The 27,666-nt window shown below is 28.0% G+C and overlaps 1 protein-coding gene and 1 non-coding gene across 2 annotated transcripts; both read left to right on the forward strand.

Annotated features, from left to right (window-relative positions):
- The first annotated feature begins 2,811 nt into the window (after positions 1-2,811).
- On the forward strand, positions 2,812-4,047 carry LOC115704199 (dehydration-responsive element-binding protein 3). The gene has a single exon (XM_030631415.2). It carries the CDS (start codon positions 3,040-3,042, stop codon positions 3,874-3,876), a length of 837 nt encoding a protein of 278 aa, XP_030487275.2. The 5' UTR covers positions 2,812-3,039; the 3' UTR covers positions 3,877-4,047.
- Positions 4,048-24,833: 20,786 nt separating this feature from the next.
- TRNAR-UCU (transfer RNA arginine (anticodon UCU)) lies at positions 24,834-24,906 on the forward strand. Its single transcript has one exon. It is a non-coding gene; the product is annotated as a tRNA-Arg (tRNA).
- The last annotated feature ends 2,760 nt before the right edge of the window (positions 24,907-27,666 follow it).

Genomic DNA, 27,666 nt, shown 5'->3' on the forward strand with positions numbered 1-27,666 from the left:
ACGAAAAATATCAAATGTAATATCGCTCAATGTTAACTTATATTAATGTACTAAATAAAAGTTTCTTTATTAATGTCACTTTACTATTTCTTGTAATATTAATTCCTTTTATTTTAGCTTTTATTATTCTAATTTACTATAACTAAGAATGGCTAAGTTTGAGGAATATTTTTTCTTTTTGTATTTATTAATAAAAAATATTTTCATATTTTATTTTATTAAAATATACACACTTTTATAAGAGAGTTGTCAAATATACTCTTACTCTCCACTTAAATTTAACACATAATTTATATTAGTATAAGGGATAAAATGGGTATAATAGAGGCATCACCTATAAAAGTGGCCAATATCTAAATAATATAGAAACAAAAGGTAAATATTAAAATAAATAAAGTAAATTGGATATACAATGTAATTTTCTCAACTAAGAATGTGCTACTTAAGGGTAATATTTGTCTTTTAAATTTTCTTCTCTTTAAATTAAGCGAAAATTTAAAAGAGAAACTTATAAAAATATTGTAAAATGGAGAAAAGTTTACAAAAATAGTATGATATAGAATTTTTTACATTTTTACTGTACCAACTTTATAAATATATTGTGTTTAAAGTTTTAAAATTATAAAACATATCGTGTTTCAGTAAAATAACTAAAAAATAACCTTAGAACAACTTAGCGAACAATATAAAAACAACTATAAAACAACAAAATATAACTACAAAGCAATAGAAAAATATCAAAATATTGACCTAATTGCAATAAGCAAAATAATATCAACTTCTCAATAGTTAATATATTTTTGTATTACCATTCTTTTACTTAGTTTTGACAAAATATAATTTATTTTTTGTACTATTACATTATTTTTTTTTCATGGACTTTGTTATTACAACTTTATTCTCTTAATTTTTTTATCTTTTCCTTTTTAAGTTAGTGATAGTTAAAAGACAATTATAAACTGAAAAATAGCATATAAAAATAACAAAATAAATACACATATATACAATAAAAACATTGTTTAGAATAAAACTGAAAATATACAAGATAAAAAATGCACATAAACTAAATAACATTTGTACAAAAAAAAATATAAAAATAACTATAAAACAACCATTGAACACATAAACAATAACATAAAAATAATTATAAAATAATAAAATAACAAAAATAAATCAATAGAAAAATAACAAGATATCAGTTTGTCAAAATATTCAAATCATTCATAAATTAACTCTGAATAAACTAAAAATATACTATTTTTATTAATTGTGTAAAAGATAGAAAAATATCGTAGTCACTACTCTTAATTTTTTTTAAGAGAGAGGTTAATATTGTTAAAAAATTCAAATTTGCATTCAAAGAAAATATATATATATATACAAAGATAAAAAGAAATTAGTTTGAGAAAAAAAAAAGTAACAAAGAGAGAGAGAACAAAGAGAGAGAGAGAGAGAGAGAGAGAGAGAGAGTTGAAAAAAAATCAGCAACTAACTATGACTCAAAAATATATAAAGAAGAGAAAAAATAATTTTTTTTTTTGAAGTTTTAATAATTAAAACATAAAAGAAAATTTAAATAGGAAAAATATAAATGTAAAAATTTATTTATGGAAGTATAAATGTTATGTTTGGAAAAGAGTTAGTAATAGGTGTAAATTTTCCAATTAAAAAATAAAATTTGTCAAATTTTGGTGTTTTTTTCTCTTTTATATTTATTTATATCATCAAAATTTTCAAAACATTTCCTTTTTCATGATGGTGACAATGTTTAGGAATCGACTATGTATTGGCTAAACTTATTTAGATTGGTAGAAATTTCTCCATCTTATTGTCAAATGTTGTGATCATCTCAATTATAACAATAATACAATCTATTAATTATCGAAAAAAAAAAATAAGTTGATATCACATAATATATATACTTCTATTGACACTTGATTGATTTCCAAATTCAGAATATTTTATATGAAGCTAATCAAATAAAAAAAAAAACAAGCATATCGATTACCACTTTCTTTGTCAGGCTTGTTTACCATTTCAAGCAATGAAAAGTTTATATTTATTGAACTAATATATATACATATATATGTTATCATTTTACGTAATGATGTCAAAAAGTTTACTCTTTTTTCTTATTGTTTATATTGAGATCGTTGAGTTTGTGAGTGTAAACGGTAAGGATTAGTAATTAATTAATTAAATAATAATATAAAAATGAAGAGTATTATAATTAAAGAGTGGGAATTAGTTTAAACAAAACAACGGACAAAAAGCAGTGAACTTAAACGGACAAAATGAGGGAGAGACGTGGACCATTTAGGCCTTCACTTCAACCACAACAACAAATATATATCATTTTATTCAATTAAATTAAATTTATTTATTGCAACGTTAGCTGCTGGTGCACAATATGGCCTGTGGGACCTCTTTTATGACCCATTCCATTCCTCTTTATAGGTCCCACTCCCACCTCCAACCTTCTCTTTCCATTCACTAATTAATTAATTATTAATTTACCATTTCCCTTAAACAAGGATACCAGCTACATCATCACAAAAAAAGTCACAACCCCTAAATTATTTTATTATATATGATGATATTTCTTTTTACACAAATAAATAATAATGAAGATTTCATTGATAATAATCAATGCGAAAATATTATCTATTAAATGCTGAAAATATGAATATTTAAAGTAACTATTATTTGTATCATCTAAATGTATTTATGTAATATTTTTTTTCAAAATAAAAAATTATATATATTTATGTAACATCGTTAGTATGTATATATCAGGGTGAAAAATCTAAATTAGGTAGGTTAAGAGTCACTATAGAGAGGAGCGCGCACACCATTTATCTCTACAAAAACCCCCCTTCATTACTCTACACCTCTCTCCTCATCACTACTCTTCTCTCTCTCTCTCTTTCTCTACACACACATTGCAATACTATTCTCTCTCATTAGTACTACTCAAACATATATATATATATATACACTGAAGTACCAGTCTCTCTATCTTTATGATTGTCATCAATAATGTCGTTTAATTCAAAATTTCCAGAATCTTCTGAGACCAGTACAAGCATTTCTTCCTCTTCTACTTCTTCTTCATCATCGTCTTCATCTCTCTCTTCTTCTGGTTCATTATTAATGCTTAATACTGAGTCCAAGAAGATAAAGAAGAAGAATTCGAGTAGTAGTAGCAGCAGTAGTAGTAGTGCGAGGGTTCGTGAGTCGGGGGACTGTACCAAACACCCAGTCTACCGCGGTGTTCGAATGCGGAGTTGGGGAAAATGGGTTTCGGAAATCCGAGAGCCCCGCAAGAAATCTCGAATCTGGCTCGGCACCTTCTCCACTCCCGAAATGGCCGCGCGAGCTCACGACGTCGCTACTCTCGCCATTAAAGGAAACTCTGCTTTTCTCAATTTTCCCGAACTTCACGATTCACTGCCTCGTCCGGCTTCCTTAGCGCCGAGAGATATTCAAGCCGCCGCTGCTGAAGCCGCCGCTATGGTGACACTTGAACTGAATCCCGTCTCCACCACGATGTCCGCGTCGGCGTCGACATCGACTTCGTCTTCCTCGACTGAATCGGAATCTGATGAGTTGGGCGAAATCGTTGAGTTGCCTAATATAGAAGGGATTACAAGTACTAGTAGTACTACGACGTTTGATTCTTCGGAATCGGGGAGCCAATTCATGATGTTTGGTGACTCGGTCGATGATGGTTGGGTATTTGAATATCCTTCCTTGGGATTAGAGCTGCCATTGCAGGGAAATGAATTCTATGGGGAATTTTCTGATCAGATTTTAGCTACCGAAAGTTTGATTCCGAATGACGCCATTGAAGGTCTAGTACTGTGGAGTAATTAATTATTACCTTAATTGCTCTGTTTTTTTTCTATATTTATTATATAAAATAGACTTTTTAATTTATTTTATATTTACGGCTTAGTTTTTTTGGGATTGCTTTTGCTAACAATATAATTAATTATTGTCACAGTCATATAATTTATATAAATTGTAACATAATTAATTGATTCAGTACACAATGAGTAATATATTAATTTGTTTCTCTTTCATAATCACCTTCTTCGTAAGTCATGATGATTTTCATTATTAAAAACTACAATAAGTAAAGTCGTGATGAAATACTAATTATAATTAGCTACCTAGTTAATACCTAGATTTAAGCACTACTTTAAAGCTAAGCATTAATATTAATATATTAGAGTAGCTATAGAATTAAGCGCACATGTGATCAAGCCTCGTTTTATGTATGAATATAAATAGTTCACAACTTGGTAAGTCAATTATGTAATATATGGTTATATACTTGTACTACTATTATTGAGAGTTGAGATGTGTGTATCATTAAAAGCTTTTATTATTATTATTATTATCATTATTATTATCTCTTTTCGTTTGTCAGAATTGATTATTTAGTTTCCAGTTTGTGCATTTATATAATAAAGATTAAAAAGGTTTTGGGTGATAATCACTACTTATAATCTCAATTTGTAGATACTAATCAATTGCTGAATTGGTTCTGCTAGCATAATCATCATTATTATCTACTAATTGATTGGCTAATGTACTATCTAATGATGATAATTATAATTTGAGATAATTGGCATAGAGATTAAGAAAGGGGAAATTATTACATATGAATTGTACCGTTGGGATTTATGATATTTCTGTAAAATATAAATAGGTATAGTAGTACACACTAGCTTCCAATGGAATTTACCTCATATATGCAATATAGGTGAGGACAACGAAAAGTGGGAACAAGTCGTAGTCGTATCACTTTGAATGCCATTTGGCAAGAACTTTCCAAGAGAAAAGATAAAGCTTTTCCTGCCCATGTTTCTTACCAAAGACTTTTATGTCTCTTGCTTAATCAGTTTCTTTTGGATAGTTTCTAAAGTGTTATATTTACACTTCAATTCAAAACTCCAACTAATAAAAACGTTAATATTTTTTACCCTTTTGGACTTGGTCATCTAATTTAATTGTAGCTTTATACTCATAAATAAATTATAAAAATAAAGGAATATCCAATGGAATGTTGACAAATTAGGAAAAGAAAAAGGTTCAAGTGTCGGAAAAGTAAACAAATCCAAGACAAAATCCAATAGCATGATAGCATCGATTGCTTCCTCCATTTAAAAATATAAAGGAAATACTACTATTGCTATTGCTTGCTTCTTTATTGTTATTATTTTTTTTACTCATTGTGATTTTCTTAGGCCAATTGATAAAGTAGTTGTTTTAGCTTTTTCTCTATATTATTGTTAACACTATTATGAGATTGATGCATTATAAGGTGATTAGGAATTTGTTTAATAGTTATTAAATTAAAGGGAAATTTTCATTTTATGATTTTCTTTCAAAATTTACAAAAATTTGGGTTTGTTTGTTTGTTTGTTTTTTTTTTTTTTGAAAAATTATTTTGTGTGAAAAATTAAAAATAAAAAAGTTAAAAAAATATGAAAAAAAATGATAATCAAAGAGGTTAGACTTATAGTACTATTTTTTCTGTATTATTTTTTATTTATTTATTAATTTTTAATTTTACTTATAAAATATATTTTTTTCTTTTGTATAAAAACTCGTGTAATTTACACTAAGATTAAGATATATATATATATGTGGAACTTAATATTGTTGTACGAATAACAATGTAATATTTTAAAATTTAAACCACTTACGTTTTATAACATTATGTTATATTATTTTATAATATAATAAGTGTAGATTAAAATGTAGTAATATATATTATTATGTGAATAATATGTATTAGGTGTTTGGTAAATAAATTGTGTAACATATAATTTATTTAACCTAAAATTGTAACCTACACTTTATAACATGGAGAAGAGTTACAAAGTTAATTGCTTTTGTAACTTCTTTTGGTTGATCATAATATTGTGTAATAAAAGAGATGTTACACAATTTGATGATAGAATTCAAATGGTTTGAAATATAGTTGTTACAAACTATATTAATGCTCATTATATGAGAAAAATGAGATGGTGAGTTTGAATTCTAAGTGTGATCACCTAAACACTATATAAAGGAGTCTAATGTGCTCATTTGAGAGAGATGAAGTTTTCTATCAAGAAAGCACTTTGCTAGAAAACCCTAAAGGCTTGATAATTCTCAAAGCTATTTCCTAGAGAGTTCCCTTAGTGCTTAGAGATAGGGGGAAATAAGCTTTTGGACAAAGGTGTAATACCTTGTTCAAGTCATGGTGATCCCCACTAATCTACACTCAAGGTTGTGAGTGAGTGTTTATATATATACATATTTTATATTGCATGTGTTCTTATCTTCTTCTATATTTCTTATATATAATATATATAGTGTATATATATATTGTATATTATGTTGTTGTAACATTTATTTAATCTCTTTGTTGGTCCTTGTATTGTATTACAATAGAGTTGTAATATTTTGATTTTCTTCCATTGTTATAAAATCTCTAACAATCAAAAGCTTATCCCTTTTCAATGGAAGAGGTGATAAATCAAGATTGTGAGAATACAAGGATAAGAGATTTTATGTGAAAGCCATTCATGGGTGAGCATGATGGTGAATATTATGTGATTTACCATTTTATATGATAGTAATATATAATATATATATATATGATATATATATATGTGATCATGTGATTATATCATATTAATATATATAGTAGTATATAATATGATATTTGAATTTTATATCATGTTATTATATGTATATATGTGAGATATATAATATATAATATGTATGTACGAGTAATATATATTACATATATGTAGAGCATGTGATATAATATATATTAGTGAGATTAAATATGTAGAAATAATTACTTCTATGTATTTATGTGAGACATGCATATATAATATATGTATATATGTGTATATAATATATATCATGCATGTATATTAAAGTGTATATATATGTTATATATGTGTGAGGTATGTAACATATATAGTTGTATAATTAATGTATATATTATGTGTATATGATATATATATGTATATTATAGTATATATGTTATATATATAAGATGTGTAACATATATATTGTGAATTTAATATTGATATTATGTGTATGTTACATATGAGATGTTGATTAGTAACATACATATTATCTTAATATATGAGTTACATAGAACGATAATAATATTGATAGTAATAAAATAGTGTTTATTATTATTGTGAGAATTATTATCATCTATTTTGTGAATAAAGAATATTTTAAATTCTTTTTCAATTTGGTGGTGAACATCTCACTTTATGAGATAATAAAAGATGGCTTTTGAGAAGTTACATCTTTTATTGGATTATAAGAGATAATCATCTCATATTATGAGATAAGAAAAGTGAACTATATGAGAGTTACTGTAACGCCCCGATATTTTGCCTTATTTTACAAAAATACTATTTTCATGCATAATTTGAAAAGATAAAAAAAATAATTTAAATACAACAGTGGATTTTAAAAAAAATCAAAATGCAACAGAGAAGGATCCTTCATTTGTAAAACAAGATACAGTAAGTAAATAATTTTAAATAATGCATTTCCACTGTGTTAGATTTATCAACTGTTTAAAATAAAACTAAGGCACCACCGGCGTTCTAGATCGTTTGTCCGCCCGTAGCCGCTCACAGTATACGTACCAGAACTGACCCTGCTCACTATTCATACTTCCCTGTCTAATACCTGTAGGGGGAAAGTAAGGGGGGTGAGCTAAAAGCTCAGTAAGGAAATGCTTATCAAACAATACCATATAATATCACACATACCATTAATGTATTTATTAAGTTTTAGCAATATCATACATACTCTTTTATAACTATAACCAAATAACTGTACATATGGAAACCTTTATCATACAAGTCTATACTATTTGTTCACACCGTACACATATACAGAGATCATAACTCCAGTATCATACTCATAACATAATCATATCAATACTATAAATAATAATGTCATTATCACAACATTGGCATATCATAGCCATTACTTACATAACCCGGGCCTAGCCTGACCCTACAGTATCCTGGCCTAATCTGCCCATATAATAACATGGGCCTATGCAGCCCTACCATTGTTATAGGATAGGGTATCTCTATATTCAACAGTAACATCACTGTATCATACCCACCATAACAATCTCATACACGACTCAGTAAAATGTAGGGTAGGGTATCTCTACATTCAACGGCCTTATCCCGTATCATACCCCACCATGGTCCCTCACTTTACCTGAGACGTTAGCATACAACATATAACATACAACATAAACCATACACCATACAACATACAATACACAACATACAACATACAACATACAACATATACAAGTCACACAACCATAATCTATGTATCAATTCACAAACTCATATTGTGTCCATACCACACATTCTCAGTACCATATACATATTCATAAAAACAAATCATAAGTCATATTTCAATACATAAAGAATTTAAATTTATGTAGATAAACACATACAAAACTATCTAATTTCCTTACCTCAAATCCCGCTGCTTAAACTTGTTATCTCGTCACTATTACCTATAATAACACATGGGTCAAGGCCCTAACATTAAAATTCACACTCTTACAGTACAGCAGAAAGAATACTATTTTTGACCAATAACTACACGAATTCAGTAAAAGTTTCCTTCATAAAAATTATAGGAAATTCAATTATCTTTCCAACGATATATAGATCATTAAAAATGGATTAAAACTGAGGGAGTTATGATAGTTTTACTGAAACTATTTCTAAGAAGGAATATGGAGTAACGAATCACAGGAGACATCGGAAATACAAAGTTTTGATACTGAAATATTCCAAATCAGAGAATACTCTCTTCATAAAAGTTTTAGAAAATCAAATTCCCTTTCTAATGACACTAAAATCTTTAAAATCGGAGTTATAACGTAAGAGATATAGATATTATACCGAAACAGTTTTCTAGAAATCCTGAAACAAATGGATTTCGAACTACAGCAATAAAACAATAATTTTGACTTAGAATAATCAATAATTAGTGAATGGTTTCTTCATAAAACATTTGGAAAATTGAATTATCTCTTCAACAGTACCAAGATCGCTAGAATCGGATCATTATTCAGAGAGATATTCGGATTTTACTGAAACAACTTATGTAGAAAATATGAAAAACGATTTACAACAAATAGCGTAAAAATACTAATTTTTGACATAGATAAATTTCGATTCAGTAAAACCTTTCTTCATAAGAATTATAGGAAATTTAATAAGCTTTCTATAGACACCAAGATTGCGAGAATCAGATGAGTATTTAAAGAGATATGACAGTTTTACTGAGACATGTTTCATTCTGAAAAATAAGAAAAGGAGACCTACGAAAATTCTCCTATTGTGATCAATAAATAAGTAAATGTAGAGTTTCTTACCTCAAATACATCAAGCTACTTGGATCGATAGACATAAGATGATGGTGATCAAAGATGAGAGTGAAGAGTGGTATAGATTTGGCTAAGGATGTAATGGAAAGATGACTTGAAAATTTTTAGAGTTAGTCTTGCTCAGATAGGTGGGAAGAATAGAACGATATAATTTTAGGGTTAATGAAACCTATACTATTCTGACTCTTATTAGCTTTAATTTTATGAATAATAATAATATTAACATAATAACAATAATAATATGATAAATTATTAAATAAACAAATATCTAACTTTTAAATTTAAATTGTAAGCTCTCAATCTCGTAACTTTAGGGGCTTAGTTTTGACCTAGAAAAATTACGAATTCTGATATAGTTATTTCTACAAAATTTATAGATCTTTAAATTATCTTTCGAACGCCACTGGAATCACCTCAATCGGAGTTCTAGAACTTCAGATATGATCGTTTTAGTAAAACAGTTTTTAATCCTGCGAATTTATCCAAACCTACGAATTTTTAACATTAATTCTATAATAATGTTATTTAATATCACTTATACCATTAATTAAAATCCACTAAATAATTTATAAAACCCTAATAAATTTTCATATTGGGCTTTAATTAAATGATTACCTACCATTGTAAAAATACCATAATATTTTACTTTCGTAGTTAATATAACTTTAACTCTCTCTAGAAAATTGGTACAATAATCTAAGCAACAATCTCAACTCACTAACAACACAAATATATAAGATAATTATCCTCACACAATTAATATCCCAAGGAGAGAAAAAAAATTAAATACTATTTTAAATCTGGATATTACATTCTACCCTCCTTAAAAGAAATTTCGTCCTCGAAATTTAACTTACCAACACTCGGGGTGTTGAGTCTTCATGTCTTTCACCACTTACCGCATAACCTCCTTATCTACTATATGGAGCCAACAAATATGCATTTAACCTATATCTTGTCGATCAATCCATAACATATATAATACAAATAACTTATTAATTAAGCATTATTATTTCTCTATACATTACTTAAATATCAAAACGTACTCTATCATAATGAATTACATATGCATACTTTAAATACATAAGTTTTGCAATAGCATGCTCGTGATATTATAAAAAGTTTTTCTTTCTCTTATGACCATCCTTACATGCCATTAAGAGTGAAATTATTTATTCTTCTATGAGCATCCTTACATGCCATTTAGAGTCACAGTATTTATTCTCTCATGAACATCCTTACATGTCACTTGAGAACACATTATATAATACAAAAATAACAAACACAGAGAGTAGGGTAAAAGACCTTATGCAAACTTCTCTTTAATTATTCCCATTCTCTCATTGAATGTTATTACAGACTAAAATCTTACTCTCTCCCTCTCTCTTTTTTTATTCCACTGTAAAGCTACGGTGTCATTCTTACAGTTTCATAGTTGTTACTCATCGATAGATACTTTTTCCATGGCACTTGGAAATAAACATGGAATATCTTTAAAAGGTCTTCTATGTATAAATATTTAACTATCTATCCGACTACCTTTTTGTCTAACGTTCACTTCTTAATTTCCTTTATCCATGCATTCGTTGCACTTGTCATGACTTCCCATTTTCCAAGATAATAGTCTTTGGTTCCTTTTGTTGTCTAATTTTTGTATCACTCTATTGTATTTTTCTTAGCTAATCTCTCTTATGGTGCTTGGTCCTCCATTACCCCCTTCTATCAAGTTGACTTGATTATGAGATTAGCTAGTTTTCTATACTAACTTTTATCTACTTTGGTATTATCTTGCTATAGTGGTGAAGTTTGAATCTGTAATGCCGATAGATTCTGATAGTTATGTTTAATGATTGCTTCTTCTAATATACTAGCCATATGAGGTATCACATAACTTCATACTTATCATAGCATTGATTATTCCAGCCATATTCATGCCCTCAATATTGTAGCCGTCTTTAATTCACCAAAAAATATCTCAACTTCTTAATTGTACTTCTATAACTTTTAAATCTCTTAAACATACATTCCAATACTAATTATTTACTTAAGACTATACCATATATGTATTAAAACATAGAAAGCACACTAATAACCCCTTTAAAATAAGTTCAACCCTACCATGGCTTATCGTAGCCTAATTATTTATTATCTGTTGACTATTAACAATAAGTCAACCATACCAATCTCATAATGTATTGATCATCCAAGTTATCAGGGTAAGGATACTATATATATAATTTGCAAACTATGCCGAACAGACCATACTCTGTCCATCACTATTATACCTCCTATACCTCTACTTGTATTTGATTTATTACTGGAGACTCACTATTTATAATTCCTTAGTCGGGGATTTTTTTATTCTTACTTCCCATACTACCTTTAAGCACAAGTCAATAATTCGTTCAAGCGTCTCATTTTACATCCAAACGCCACCAAATTATCAATACCTATCTTGTTTTTTTTTCTTCTTCTAACTTTTGCACTTTCAATTGGACAAGACTTAGTAGTGTGCAATAAGTTAGTTATTGTCAGCTTGAGAGAGTCCTTCCAAAGATCTCTATTACTGGCTTTTTAGATTGAGAAAAATATCTAATATTTTTCCCTTTTTTTTTTGCTCTTAACAATTTTAGCTTTTGACAAATCCATAGTCATTTTCTTCTCGGGCACTATAGGGCCTAGAAACACCATCTCTTTTCAGCAGGGCTGGACTTTGTGAGTTTTCCTCTTAGTTTCTTATTAGATGACACTCCAACATACTTATACTATTGCCCATAATATAAGTCGTAATTGGATTGTAGTATCCTTTGCTTACGTTGTGCCTTGAATTCCTTTATGTTGCATGAGTGTATTTTCTAATCCCAACACTTATCAAAACTTGTATAGTCCTTGACATGCCATGACATTCTTCAATATATGTTACTTTGGTCCTAATTGTGTCTCACTTTTTTTTTCCTGTCTCTAAGTGAGGCTTTCCTAACATTTTCTCATTGAGCTATACTCCACACCATTGTTGTTGTATCAGTGAGTATTTGGAATCTAGGAATGTCACCCTTGAATGCTAATTCCTCCTCTTTCTCAAGTTTTGAATTTGCGATCTACTCTCTATAGTTGTTTGTTGTACACCCGCCACAAAGCTGCATCCACAATCTCTTAGTTGTGTAGTTGTGATCCATTCCGAGTAGTCACCCTCTTAGTTGTCTCTCATTCATGTTGTACCCAAATTGTTAGCCGTGCCTGGACTTTTTTTTTTTTTTTGTCTTTCTCCTTTGAAAATGTCTCTGTCGAAACCATACACATTTTTCTCTATTGTCTCCTCCACCAAGTAGATGACCTTGAGTTTAAAGTTTACAACTTTCCTTGGTAATCTAATATTTGTTGATGCTCTGCTTATCTCTTAGTGTTTAAGATACCTTCATAAGTTATTACCTCTAGTAATTTTATCATGTCTCTTTCTAACTTCTTATTTTGGATTCTATACAGCACACTACACTCCTTTCTATATGATGGCATCGTCCTCTCCTGACTCATTTCTATTACATACTTATCTCCAATGTCCTTGCATACAGTACTCATACTTCTTACCATCTAACTTAGGAGTGTGTAACTTATAGAATATCCAACAAGATAGTACCTTCTCCTTAAAGGTCTATTATTTCATCCTTCTTAATAAGTAGGTTTCGTAAATTATACTGTCCCAGTCTGGTATAACGTCTACTATTCTAAGTCATCCCTACTTCCTATATGTTGGGCTTCCATTCATGGCTAGGTGTAGAGACCGCTTCTTCAACCATTCATAGATAGGTGAAAATATATGCGTCGGTACTTAGTTGGCTATTGGTACATTTCATTATGTGCTTCAAGTTCCACTACTAGTGTTGGTGATATTTTGTTGAGCCTGTGAAAACTCTTCTACAAATTGTCTTAGTCGTGCTCGTAGTCCTTCCAATACCTCTATTAGATCGTTAGCCTTAACTATTATTGGGTTCTCTGGAACATCAACCATCTGTGGGTCAGCGGAACACACATCCTTAGCCCCCACCTCTATTGGTCGTTCCTTTCACATTGATTCTAACTGATCTTCTAGTTTCATGTGTGAGCTCTTACAAGAAAGGTTGATTTAAAAGAAACAAAAGAGTTCAATTATTGGAAGAGAAGATTCTATGTACATATCTAAACTTAATGTTGTCAAGCTTAACTAGTAATATTCTATTTATCAAACAAAGTCTTATGAATTCCTAATATAATTTATTCTAAATTTTCAAGAAAGGAACACTGTCCTTCCTAGTTTCAATTCAAGACAATAAAGAAAAATAAAACCTATTCATATTCTTCATAAAAAGTGTAATCAATCATAACAGGTAATATACTCTTAATTTCTCTAAGCACCCACTACAGATGAGGCACTATTTCTAGGAAACATATTTTAACAAAAATCTATGTATCACATATAAAACTATTAATGGAAATACCAAGAAAATTAAAACTAACACTTACATAATAGTGAGAGGGATCTTTTTCAGTCTTCTGTATGTATACCGTGAGTATCCTTCGGGCTAACGGACGATCGGCTCTGATACCAACTGTAACGCCCCGATATTTTGCCTTATTTTACAAAAATACTATTTTCATGCATAATTTGAAAAGATAAAAAAATAATTTAAATACAACAGTGGATTTTAAAAAAAATCAAAATGCAACAGAGAAGGATCCTTCATTTGTAAAACAAGATACAGTAAGTAAATAATTTTAAATAATGCATTTCCACTGTGTTAGATTTATCAACTGTTTAAAATAAAACTAAGGCACCACCGGCGTTCTAGATCGTTTGTCCGCCCGTAGCCGCTCACAGTATACGTACCAGAACTGACCCTGCTCACTATACATACTTCCCTGTCTAATACCTGTAGGGGGAAAGTAAGGGGGGTGAGCTAAAAGCTCAGTAAGGAAATGCTTATCAAACAATACCATATAATATCACACATACCATTAATGTATTTATTAAGTTTTAGCAATATCATACATGCTCTTTTATAACTATAACCAAATAACTGTACATATGGAAACCTTTATCATACAAGTCTATACTATTTGTTCACACCGTACACATATACAGAGATCATAACTCCAGTATCATACTCATAACATAATCATATCAATACTATAAATAATAATGTCATTATCACAACATTGGCATATCATAGCCATTACTTACATAACCCGGGCCTAGCCTGACCCTACTGATATCCCGGCCTAATCGCCCATATAATAACATGGGCCTATGCGGCCCTACCATTGTTATAGGATAGGGTATCTCTATATTCAACGGTAACATCAACCGTATCATACCCACCATAACAATCTCATACACGACTCAGTAAAATGTAGGGTAGGGTATCTCTACATTCAACGGCCTTATCCCGTATCATACCCCACCATGGTCCCTCACTTTACCTGAGACGTTAGCATACAACATATAACATACAACATAAACCATACACCATACAACATACAATACACAACATACAACATACAACATACAACATATACAAGTCACACAACCATAATCTATGTATCAATTCACAAACTCATATTGTGTCCATACCACACATTCTCAGTACCATATACATATTCATAAAAACAAATCATAAGTCATATTTCAATACATAAAGAATTTAAATTTATGTAGATAAACACATACAAAACTATCTAATTTCCTTACCTCAAATCCCGCTGCTTAAACTTGTTATCCCGTCACTATTACCTATAATAACACATGGGTCAAGGCCCTAACATTAAAATTCACACTCTTACAGTACAGCAGAAAGAATACTATTTTTGACCAATAACTACACGAATTCAGTAAAAGTTTCCTTCATAAAAATTATAGGAAATTCAATTATCTTTCCAACGATATATAGATCATTAAAAATGGATTAAAACTGAGGGAGTTATGATAGTTTTACTGAAACTATTTCTAAGAAGGAATATGGAGTAACGAATCACAGGAGACATCGGAAATACAAAGTTTTGATACTGAAATATTCCAAATCAGAGAATACTCTCTTCATAAAAGTTTTAGAAAATCAAATTCCCTTTCTAATGACACTAAAATCTTTAAAATCGGAGTTATAACGTAAGAGATATAGATATTATACCGAAACAGTTTTCTAGAAATCCTGAAACAAATGGATTTCGAACTACAGCAATAAAACAATAATTTTGACTTAGAATAATCAATAATTAGTGAATGGTTTCTTCATAAAACATTTGGAAAATTGAATTATCTCTTCAACAGTACCAAGATCGCTAGAATCGGATCATTATTCAGAGAGATATTCGGATTTTACTGAAACAACTTATGTAGAAAATATGAAAAACGATTTACAACAAATAGCGTAAAAATACTAATTTTTGACATAGATAAATTTCGATTCAGTAAAACCTTTCTTCATAAGAATTATAGGAAATTTAATAAGCTTTCTATAGACACCAAGATTGCGAGAATCAGATGAGTATTTAAAGAGATATGACAGTTTTACTGAGACATGTTTCATTCTGAAAAATAAGAAAAGGAGACCTACGAAAATTCTCCTATTGTGATCAATAAATAAGTAAATGTAGAGTTTCTTACCTCAAATACATCAAGCTACTTGGATCGATAGACATAAGATGATGGTGATCAAAGATGAGAGTGAAGAGTGGTATAGATTTGGCTAAGGATGTAATGGAAAGATGACTTGAAAATTTTTAGGGTTAGTCTTGCTCAGATAGGTGGGAAGAATAGAACGATATAATTTTAGGGTTAATGAAACCTATACTATTCTGACTCTTATTAGCTTTAATTTTATGAATAATAATAATATTAACATAATAACAATAATAATATGATAAATTATTAAATAAACAAATATCTAACTTTTAAATTTAAATTGTAAGCTCTCAATCTCGTAACTTTAGGGGCTTAGTTTTGACCTAGAAAAATTACGAATTCTGATATAGTTATTTCTACAAAATTTATAGATCTTTAAATTATCTTTCGAACGCCACTGGAATCACCTCAATCGGAGTTCTAGAACTTCAGATATGATCGTTTTAGTAAAACAGTTTTTAATCCTGCGAATTTATCCAAACCTACGAATTTTTAACATTAATTCTATAATAATGTTATTTAATATCACTTATACCATTAATTAAAATCCACTAAATAATTTATAAAACCCTAATAAATTTTCATATTGGGCTTTAATTAAATGATTACCTACCATTGTAAAAATACCATAATATTTTACTTTCGTAGTTAATATAACTTTAACTCTCTCTAGAAAATTGGTACAATAATCTAAGCAACAATCTCAACTCACTAACAACACAAATATATAAGATAATTATCCTCACACAATTAATATCCCAAGGAGAGAAAAAAAATTAAATACTATTTTAAATCTGGATATTACAGTTACACTTATGAGAATTGTCTTGTCAAGCAAGAACAATTAAGATCATAGTGGATCCAAACTTGTGAAATGAGTCATAAATTGAAAGAGCAATTTTAGACTCAAAGTAAATGAATCATTGTGGATTCAAAAATAGTGAAAAGATAACAAAATTGGAGAAGCAATTTTGAATCTTAAATGATCAAAGTTGTGAACAAAATTGTTGAGAATTTTGTTAACTTTGGTATAATTTTGGGTTAATTTCAATAAGGAGATAACCATAAATTATGAGTAAAATAATCACATTATTTTATGAGTAGTAATGTGAGTTTGACATTTTAGATTTATTGAGAAAACTAAAAATGTCAAATGATATTTTTTAAGGTGACCTTAAAAAGTCATTTCAAGAGGAAATACACAAAAGTGATATTTTATATACACTATGCTAGAAATGTGGGGGTGAGCCACAATGTGTTGAGACATTGTTGATTAATTTATTTGATTTTGAATTCAAATTCTAAATCAAGTTTGGCTATGTGCATAAGTGAAAATATTGACATATTTGGTGTCAAATTTTTGGTAAAAATAATTTCAAGAAGGAAATTAAATTTAAGAAAAATTATAGAGACAAAGTGGTCTTCTATATTTTAAAATCAAGATATTATCTTGATAGTGAAATGTGAAAGTGTGGGGGTGATACTCCAATATGAAAAGTTTAAGGCATGTTTGGTGTCTTAAAATAAAGTATAATTTAGACATGTTTGGTGTCTAAATTAGTGTTTAATTTTGATATGCATGGTATCAAAATTATTGAGAATTTGAGTTGTGTGAAAATTAATCTTTTATGATTAAATTTTCAAAGCTTAAGTACTTAAGGAGAAAAGTGGTCACAAAGTGAACACTATATTTTTGGCATGCATGATTCACATGGAATCAATAGTGAGAGGTTATAACAAATCGCTTAATCTCCGTACAAGATTAAAGCATGAATTTTCGAGGGATGGGACCTAAACTCCCTTAGCGTTTTGCTCATTGATGGTAACCTATCTTAACACTAGTAAAAATCTAGTCTTAAGTTCAATAGGTAATAACAAGTCAATAGAGTGAATGTGGTACTCAATTGTCCCATCTATGGATTAGTACTTGTTGTAAAATTGAGGGTTAAAACCAAAAGGTTTTTTAATGGAGCTTAAGCTTAAGAAAACTCACTTAAGCTTAAGAAGTGTCTAACGAGTGGTGAGACACTAAAACTCCACCTATATGGACTAGAGGTGGTGCCGCCTCTTATGAGAATTGGGAGTATTCTCTAGAGAGTCTATGAATTGGAATTTTGCACATGGCCATTAACGGTGCAAGAGCGAGACAATCGGTCTCAAGTGAGCATTAGCGAGGGTGTGTGTGTTATCACCGGTTTGTACTAAAGAAATAGTGGTTCAATGCTACGGCAACCAAAATTTCATCAAACTTTGTGGTAACTACACTAAGGTAAAATTCAAGTCGAAAGACATTTTACCTAATGCACCTAAGCAAGACTTCTTTGAAAGTGTGTATTTATTCAATCAAAGTGGGGGAATGTTATATTTTGATATAATATTTTGATTGATTAAATAAATGTTACAAGTGTGTTACACATTTTAATCTAGTGGGGGATTGTTATATTATTTTATAATATAATAAGTGTAGATTAAAATGTAGTAATATATATTATTATGTGAATAATATGTATTAGGTGTTTGGTAAATAAATTGTGTAACATATAATTTATTTAACCTAAAATTGTAACCTACACTTTATAACATGGAGAAGAGTTACAAAGTTAATTGCTTTTGTAACTTCTTTTGGTTGATCATAATATTGTGTAATAAAAGAGATGTTACACAATTTGATGATAGAATTCAAATGGTTTGAAATATAGTTGTTACAAACTATATTAATGCTCATTATATGAGAAAAATGAGATGGTGAGTTTGAATTCTAAGTGTGATCACCTAAACACTATATAAAGGAGTCTAATGTGCTCATTTGAGAGAGATGAAGTTTTCTATCAAGAAAGCACTTTGCTAGAAAACCCTAAAGGCTTGATAATTCTCAAAGCTATTTCCTAGAGAGTTCCCTTAGTGCTTAGAGATAGGGGGAAATAAGCTTTTGGACAAAGGTGTAATACCTTGTTCAAGTCATGGTGATCCCCACTAATCTACACTCAAGGTTGTGAGTGAGTGTTTATATATATACATATTTTATATTGCATGTGTTCTTATCTTCTTCTATATTTCTTATATATAATATATATAGTGTATATATATATTGTATATTATGTTGTTGTAACATTTATTTAATCTCTTTGTTGGTCCTTGTATTGTATTACAATAGAGTTGTAATATTTTGATTTTCTTCCATTGTTATAAAATCTCTAACACATTAATCTTCGTATGTGATTGTTTTATTTATATATTTTGATCATATTTTCCTATCAACCACTGTGGTGTGTTCTGAAAGACAGGTATTTTTCTATCATATATATAGGGAATTTTACAAAAATACTGTTTTTGGACCAAAACTTTACAATTATACTGGGACACGGCAAAAATAACATTTTTACTGCCCCAGCCCAATTTCATTACTTTTGTATCGCCAAGCCCAACAAAGATAACATTTATACTGTGTGTGTGGGGAAACAACCTTCTTCGTGTGTGGGGAGGCCGGAGACGGAAATCACCAAGAAAAAACCATTAAAACCGGCAAGAATAAACAAAAGCAGTAAAATCGACGTCAATAAATAATCATGGCAAAACAACAGTAAAACAACACTAAAACAATCAAACAAAACAAAAGAAAAAAATGATTAAAAAAAACAAACAATCTGCTGCACAACCTCAACACCAGATGCAAAATCAACTATATTTGCAAGTCTATTCCTAGAAAATTATAAAAAAATAACTACTAAAACAACACTGAAACAACACAAAAACAAATGAAGCAAATATAACTACTTAGAAAAATATAAAAGAAACACACACCTCAAAACTCTCTTGTGAGTGAGCTCGTCAAATATATTTATAGGAGAACCAAAAGAAAAAAACCACAAAAATAGCCAAAGAGAACGAAGAAGAAATGTATTTATAGCCTCCATCTTCCACACTCACAGACATAACCATCACAACAACACGAGAACACCCAGAAAATACCTATTAATTCAAATAAATAAATCATGAAAAACAACAGTAAAACAATACTAAAACAATACTAAAACAAAAAAAACAATAAAAAAAAATGATCAAAAATTAACTATGTTGTGCACATCCTCAATACTAAATGCACTATATTTGCAAGAAAAGTTCTAGAAAATTAGAACAAAAAAAAACCACACTAAATCTTATATTTTAAAAAAAAAACATAACTAAGAACTTCAAAAAATTAAAAAAAAAAAAAAAGAAGAAGAAGAAAAGAAAAGAAGATGAAGAAGAAGAACTAAGAACTATCACCTTCATGGTCTTCCTTCCCCTCATCATCTCAGCCATAAAAACATAGCTTTTATTTGGGTAATATTATAGATTTGGGAAAAAAAAAAAGAAAAAGAAGAAGAAGAAGAAGGTGAATAGTAGAGAGAAAGCTCAAATAGAATGAAAAATAAGTAATAAAAGCTATTATACTTAAAAAGAAAAAAGATAACGTGTAGAAGATGTATATTAAGCTCTTCATGATTAGTTTTTTTTTTTTAAAAAAAAAAATTCACAAAATGACGAAACCATCACATCAAAACTTTTTTACTATTAAATACAATAAAAATTTTCATAATTAATTTTTTTAAAAAAAACAATATATTTATATATATATGAGGTGACAATCAAATTTTCCATCAACCTTTATTAATTTATTTTTTTTAAAAAAAATAATAAAAAAAAACATATCTTAAAGTGACAAAAAACATAAAAGGGAAAAGCTTCATACTAATTCAGTATACAATATGTAGATTAAATAGTAAAAAAGCTTCATATCTATATTGTTGATTCAAAAAAAAAAAAAAAGTTGGCAGCCGAAAAAAAAAAAAAAAAAAAAAAAAAAACAGTACAAAAGTTATTTTTGGAGTGTAACAGTATAAAAAAAAGAAAATGGGAAAACACAGTAAACTGTGTAAATTTCCCTATATATATGCACGCTAGCTATAAGGCGAATGACCAGCTAATTAACCAATTTCGGGGTTGTTACATATTTTTAAGTTTTAATCATCAATGTGGTAAACACAAAACAACAAATTCTCAAAAATTAATTATATATATCATCGCCCAACTAATAATAATAATAATAATAATAATAATAATAATAATAATAAAAAAACTTTGGATCCTTGCGCGCGTTTTAATTAATTATGATTCAATTTGATATTTTGTGGAGGACATTTTTGGGACGATATGTTTAGAACCTAATAACTATTCACTCCATGGATCAAATTAAGTAATTATACTTTTTTATAAGTTTAATTGTTAATTATTTACAATAACTAGCTACAAATATTCGAATTGATTATTTTAAAAATTGATGGGAGTGATGACAACCGGTTACCATCACATCATATATATATATATCACTTATGAAATGAAAATTAATAGTGACAACTAGTTACTACATATGTTATCTTAAAGAATAAAAGTAAAAACAATATTATAAAGAAAAAAATTAACATTTAAAAAAAGAACAAACAAAAAGTAGTATTTGTATGGTATTATTTTTTGGTCTATTTTTATAAAAACTAACTTTGAATTTGCTGTTATTTTGTAATTTTTTCTTTACACATATCATGCAAATATTGTTTTGTAAATTATATATCATTATTTGATCATTCTAGAAGAGATAGAATCGATTATTAAAATTATTATATTGTTATGCTTCTTTTTGTGATAAACAATATTGGTTTTTATGTTTGATCTCTACATGAACTATATATATACTTAATATTTCGTACGAAGTAAAAGGTGCTCTGCTCTTATTAATTTGCCAAACACAAATAGATGCATATTGGGCTACGAAGCATAAAATTAAGAAGAGAGAACTGGAAGAGAAGATAAGTAGAGAAATTAAGTGCACCATAATAAATAATAACTTTTTGAAGAATGTTAGTACAATTATTTAAAGGATATATATAATAACAGCTCATGACGTACTGATCATCTACAATGCTACAAGTTTCCAATGTACTTCTTAATTATAATGAAAGGTACTTATGAGACATTAAGCTACCTTACTTCGCTATATTACAAATAGGCCACAACCCTATACTAACTACTATCATTAAATTTTTTCTTTTATTAATTACTGGCAATGCCATCACATATAGCACGCTAGCTAAGAAAAACTATGTCATAAAACTTTTGAGATTTTTCAATTCATATACCATATACAGTATAATAAAAAAACACATCATAATCAATCTTAAAAGAACTATAGAAATAATGGATATACTAATTTAATAATTCAAAAAAAAAATAGTACTGATATATAATAACTAAGAAGCCTAAAAATAATATAAAATATGGAAGATAAACAGTCCATTTCGGGACTTTAGGCCCTAAAGTATATACAAGTTTTACTTTTAGGAGACACTGACGTTTGTTAATTGTGTAAAGTGGCATATATCGATAGACGTGTAAAACTGTGTGATTATTGAATGTTAAATATATTAGATATGGCGTTGTCTTTGTGTAGACGAATTAATATTATATATAGTAACATCTTACGTACCGTTTCATTATTTTTGATTTATTAAAAGAGTTTTATTGATCATGTTCATGGCTAATTGTGGGGCTTTTTAAACTTTATTCGCTGCAAATTTCGATATGATGAATCAAAGATTTGGCAACTCATGTATGAATATATATATGATAGCTATATACATTGTTTACTATATTGCGGCTGGGGAGCGGTTTTGATTCAAAACCAGAATATATTATTGCAAATCAACTAAATATTCAATTTTTACATCTTTAATGAATTGATGAATTACTTATCTATTTACAAATTATTTGTATAAAAACGAAAAATGTAACTTAAATTTTATATATATATATATAATTTTTCCAAAAAGAAAATTGAGTTGTGTAACTATTTTTGCTGCTTATTCCTCGACCTTTCGACTTTCTTTTATTCCCATTAATTAATATTTCTTTATTTAATTAATTAATGTGATCAATAACTAATTTAAAATCTGCATAGGGATCTTAAATTTACGCAATTAATGTTGTGTCCACCTTCTTTCTTATCAATTTTAGAGATTTTTTGTCAGTATTCTGAATGGAATCTGTCGTTATTTTCTTATCACATGATCCATTTTGTCTTCTTCATTAAATATATTATACTATTCGTGTTAGTAGAATGAGGATTTATGAGGATATTAACTTTCTTTTTTTCAGTCTTTATGATCTTTGGACTCCCTATTAAATAAGTAGTGTACAGCTTTTATAAGAAGACATAGTTAAGAAGCCAGCTGAATAAGATCACACATATATAGATTTATAATTTTATATCACCCAATATCACCAAAGATCCACATATCTTCTATATTCAGAATGCAGTTTTCTTGTTCTTTTTCTGTTTTTGTTAGAATCTAAAAGTATATGGTTAAGGTGTATATTGTTAAGATGTATTTTCATTTATTTTATATATATTATAAGGCTAATTAGTAATTTTTTACCCTGAACATTAATATATACTAAATTATATCTCTTGAATTTTTTTGGTTGTTAAAAATTTCCCTGAACTATTGAGATTGTTAAATGTAAAGACTTTTGTCTAATTTCATTCAATTTTACTATTTCAGTGATTGTTTATATACTAAAAAATGCTCCCCAGACTTTAATATCTACCAAAGTATACACTCAAACTTTTATATGTACTAAATCTTGTCTCCTGAACTTTCATTAATGTTAAATTTTTTTTACTAAAATTAGATAAAAATCTTTAAATTTAACAATTTTAATAGTTCATGAGAATTTTTAACGGCAAAAAAAATTCAAGGGGCATGATTTACTACATGTAAAAGTTCGGGAGAAAAATTACTAATTATGCTATATTATAATTAGTGACTTTATCGAATATATATAGTTTTTCAAAAGATAGAATTAACTGTTATTGTCAGTTAAGATAGATCGATTCATGTAATTCTACAATTATTGGCTATAATAAATTATTATCGAATCCTCATGAGAATATGATCTGAGCAATATTTGATATATAAAAAGGTTAAGAAAATGTACAAATGGTTGCAACTGGCATGCACATATATATATGTAATATATGTTCGTTTGAGAACAAAAAAAGTATTGAATAAGTAAAAACAATATATATATATATATAAAAAAAATGATTGAGAGTGAGAAAGTGAAAAATATATATACATCTGTTTTCAAATAAACGTTTATTATAGTCAAATTGAATTTTAAAATGATATACATATATAAAAGATAAATTAATATTGGTTGGACTGGAAGTCCATGTGTGTCCAACAAAATTTATTGTGAGGAATAATAATTGTGTGAAGGTTGGTAAGCTGTAGTGTAGCTCTCCTCTCCAGTTCCCATCCTCCACCCACAATTTTATAGGGTAATGTTTCGTTAAAGCTTATTCATATTTAAATAGTCAACGGATATGTAGTGTCTCATAAATGCAGCAGTCATCATCATACTGATTCTTCACTCTCTATATTCATCAATGTTTTCATTTAGGCTTTTTTTTTTTTTAATAGAAACATAAACCACAGATCGGTGGTTTATATATACCGGTAACCGGTGTGAGGTGTCACCTACTTACTTCTGAATATTGAAATAAAAAAGTTTGATTAATAATCTTTTCACTTATGGAAATATTTATGCATTTATTAGTTTTATTTATTTACTAGTGGTAATTTGTATAATTATATTAAATTTTTAAATCACCATCAATAAGCGCCCATGGCCTAATGGATAAGGCGTCTGACTTCTAATCAGGCGATTGTGGGTTCGAGTCCCACTGGGCGTGTTTTAACCTTTTAAATTCCGACTTTTTCCCCTCGCATTATTCTCTCTCTCTCTTTTTTTTTTTTCCCTCCCCACTGTTTTGAAAGTTGAGTTTTTTGTTTTAAGAAAAAAAAATTAATAGTTTTTCTTTTTAGCAAATTATAACAAACAACTTCTCTAAGATTTAAATATTTAAAGAACCATAGTATAAACACAATACAATTAAGGCAAGTTTATTTTTATAGCTTGCCTTAATTATTTAAGGTAGTATGTGCGTAAAACCGTTTCAATCTTCAACAAGATCTAAGGCGAAACTTGATCGCTGCCTTATTAGGTGAAAATTAAATTAAATTTTTTGACAAATAAATTAATTATATAAAGATTTATTGAGTTTTTTTTTTTTAAAAAAAAAATATGTTAATATATTAAATTCTTATTGTTAAGATTTTTATTTTTTATATTAATTTCATATTATTCTTGACATGTTTTATTAATAATTATTATAATTATTTTTTTTTTCTTGTTAAATAAACTTAAATTTATTTATAAGAATCTTTCATAAAAAAAAATATAGTCATAAAAATGATTACAAGAAAATAAGTATAATTATAAAAATATATTATAATATTATAGAGGTGATATATATATATAAAATTTCTTTAAAAATCATTAATTATTAAATATTTAGATTAATTGAAATATAATGATGACATTTAGTAGTTGATATTAATGTTCAAATGTATTGAATTGAAAATATATTACCCATGTTATTTAATATTACCCCTAAAATAATGTAGGCCTTAAATTTACCAGAGTTTTATGCTTAAGCCAACCCTGAGTATGGATGATACATTTCCACTAGTCAAAAAGTAACACATTTGGCTTGATATTTTTAAATTTTTCATTAATTTTTACTTGATAGAATCAAGTGATAGTCTCATAATTTAGTATTTTATTAATATAATACTTTATTTGTAGATTGTTATTCTAATACAATTTTTTGTGTGTTTGTTTTGTGATGTTTCAAGTAGTTTTTCAATATTACAAATCGAAGTTCTAGCCCTTATGGTATATAGTTTGAGGACGTTATAATTTTATTGTCTAAATATTCTTAGAGGCAGTTTTATCCCATGTTGCTTTCTTTCTTCTACAGCTTATAGTTTGGCAAAATATGTTTTTCGGTTAGACAATGAGCTATCCTACTTCAATAGTGAATGTTAGCATTGTATATTCATTTTTAAAGCTTCTTTAAAAATTATTATTCATGCTCTATATTTGGAGCGTCTCCAATGTAGATACAAATATGTGATACAAATGTAAAGTATAGTTGAGTTTGTAAAAATTTACTCCAATAGTGTGTCAAATTGTGATCCAAATTTGTCACATAATTAGACCCAAATTTTACATATTTTTAATAGATGGTGTAAATTTTGTGCTAAATTTAATTTAAAAAATGAGTCAATGTTATATTATTTGGCCTAAATTTTACAATTGTGTTTTAATGCATTAGGGGTAAAATAAATTTTATGTTAAGCGAAAGTGTAAAAAGATCAACAAAAATACTAAATTTTTATTAAAAGTATATTAAATATATAAATAAAAATACAAAAAATTATTAATGTCATTGATGAATGGCCAAAAAGTAAATGAAAAAGTAATTTTTATTGTGGTGTAAAATTTAACACATGTTATATTTTGTGCTAAATTTGGCACAACTTTTAATATGTGCCAAATTTAGATCACATTAGAGTATCTCCAATAGAGAGTTATAAACGTAGTGTATTGCCATTTTTTAGAATATTTTGCTAAAAGTTTATTCTAATGGTGATGTAAAATGTGTGCCAAATTTAGCCTAAGCTAAAAATTGTGTCAAATTTAGCACAAAAGATAGTATGTAAAAAATTTAGCCCACAATAAATGCCACATTTTTAATTACATATTCTCCACTCATTAATATTATTCATTAATAAAAAAAAGTTTTTATATTTATAAGTTATTAAAATAATATAAATAAAATTAATTGTTTTGTATATTTTCAATGAGTATTAATGGTAATATTAACTTTTATAGTTAATTTACATCTTGTGTATTGGAGCACAAATATAAAAATTAGGTCAAATATAACTTTATGGTATATTTTTGATCAAATATAAACTAGAATATATACCATCCATTGGAGACGGTCATATGAGCTAAAAAATGCATATAAACCATATTTATAGTACTCTATCAAAAATACTCTAACAAAAAAAATGATCCAAATTTTGATCATAACATAGCATATTATGCAAAATTTACATTATATCATATTTTACTTTTATATTTACCATTTTTTTTTTGATATTTTATTATTAAATTTTAGTTAACTACTTTACATTAAATAACTTGCATTATTATTATTATTATTATTATTAAACAAACTGTTATTTTATATTTTCAATAAATTATAAAATGATCATTAAATGACATATTAATTAAATTTTACATCAAGATTTATAATTATATATTAGACCACATGTGACAGTCGGTAGTCCCGTGATCCGTGAAGAGAAATACTGGGTAAGTTGTACAATCCCACACCGCCTGGAGAAGGTCAAGTGGGATGATTATGAAACTGTGTAGATATGAGACTACACAGTTGAAGAGTGCTTAAATGGAACTATTTATATCAATAAGGTGTATCTTATTTTTCAGTAGCCCATCACAAAAGAACTCTACGGTTAAGCGTGCTTGACTTGGAATAGTTTTAGAATAAGTGACCTCCTGAGAAGTTTTACAAGAA

The sequence above is a fragment of the Cannabis sativa genome, chromosome 1 (assembly GCF_029168945.1).
Source record: "Cannabis sativa cultivar Pink pepper isolate KNU-18-1 chromosome 1, ASM2916894v1, whole genome shotgun sequence".
Lineage (NCBI taxonomy): Eukaryota > Viridiplantae > Streptophyta > Magnoliopsida > Rosales > Cannabaceae > Cannabis > Cannabis sativa.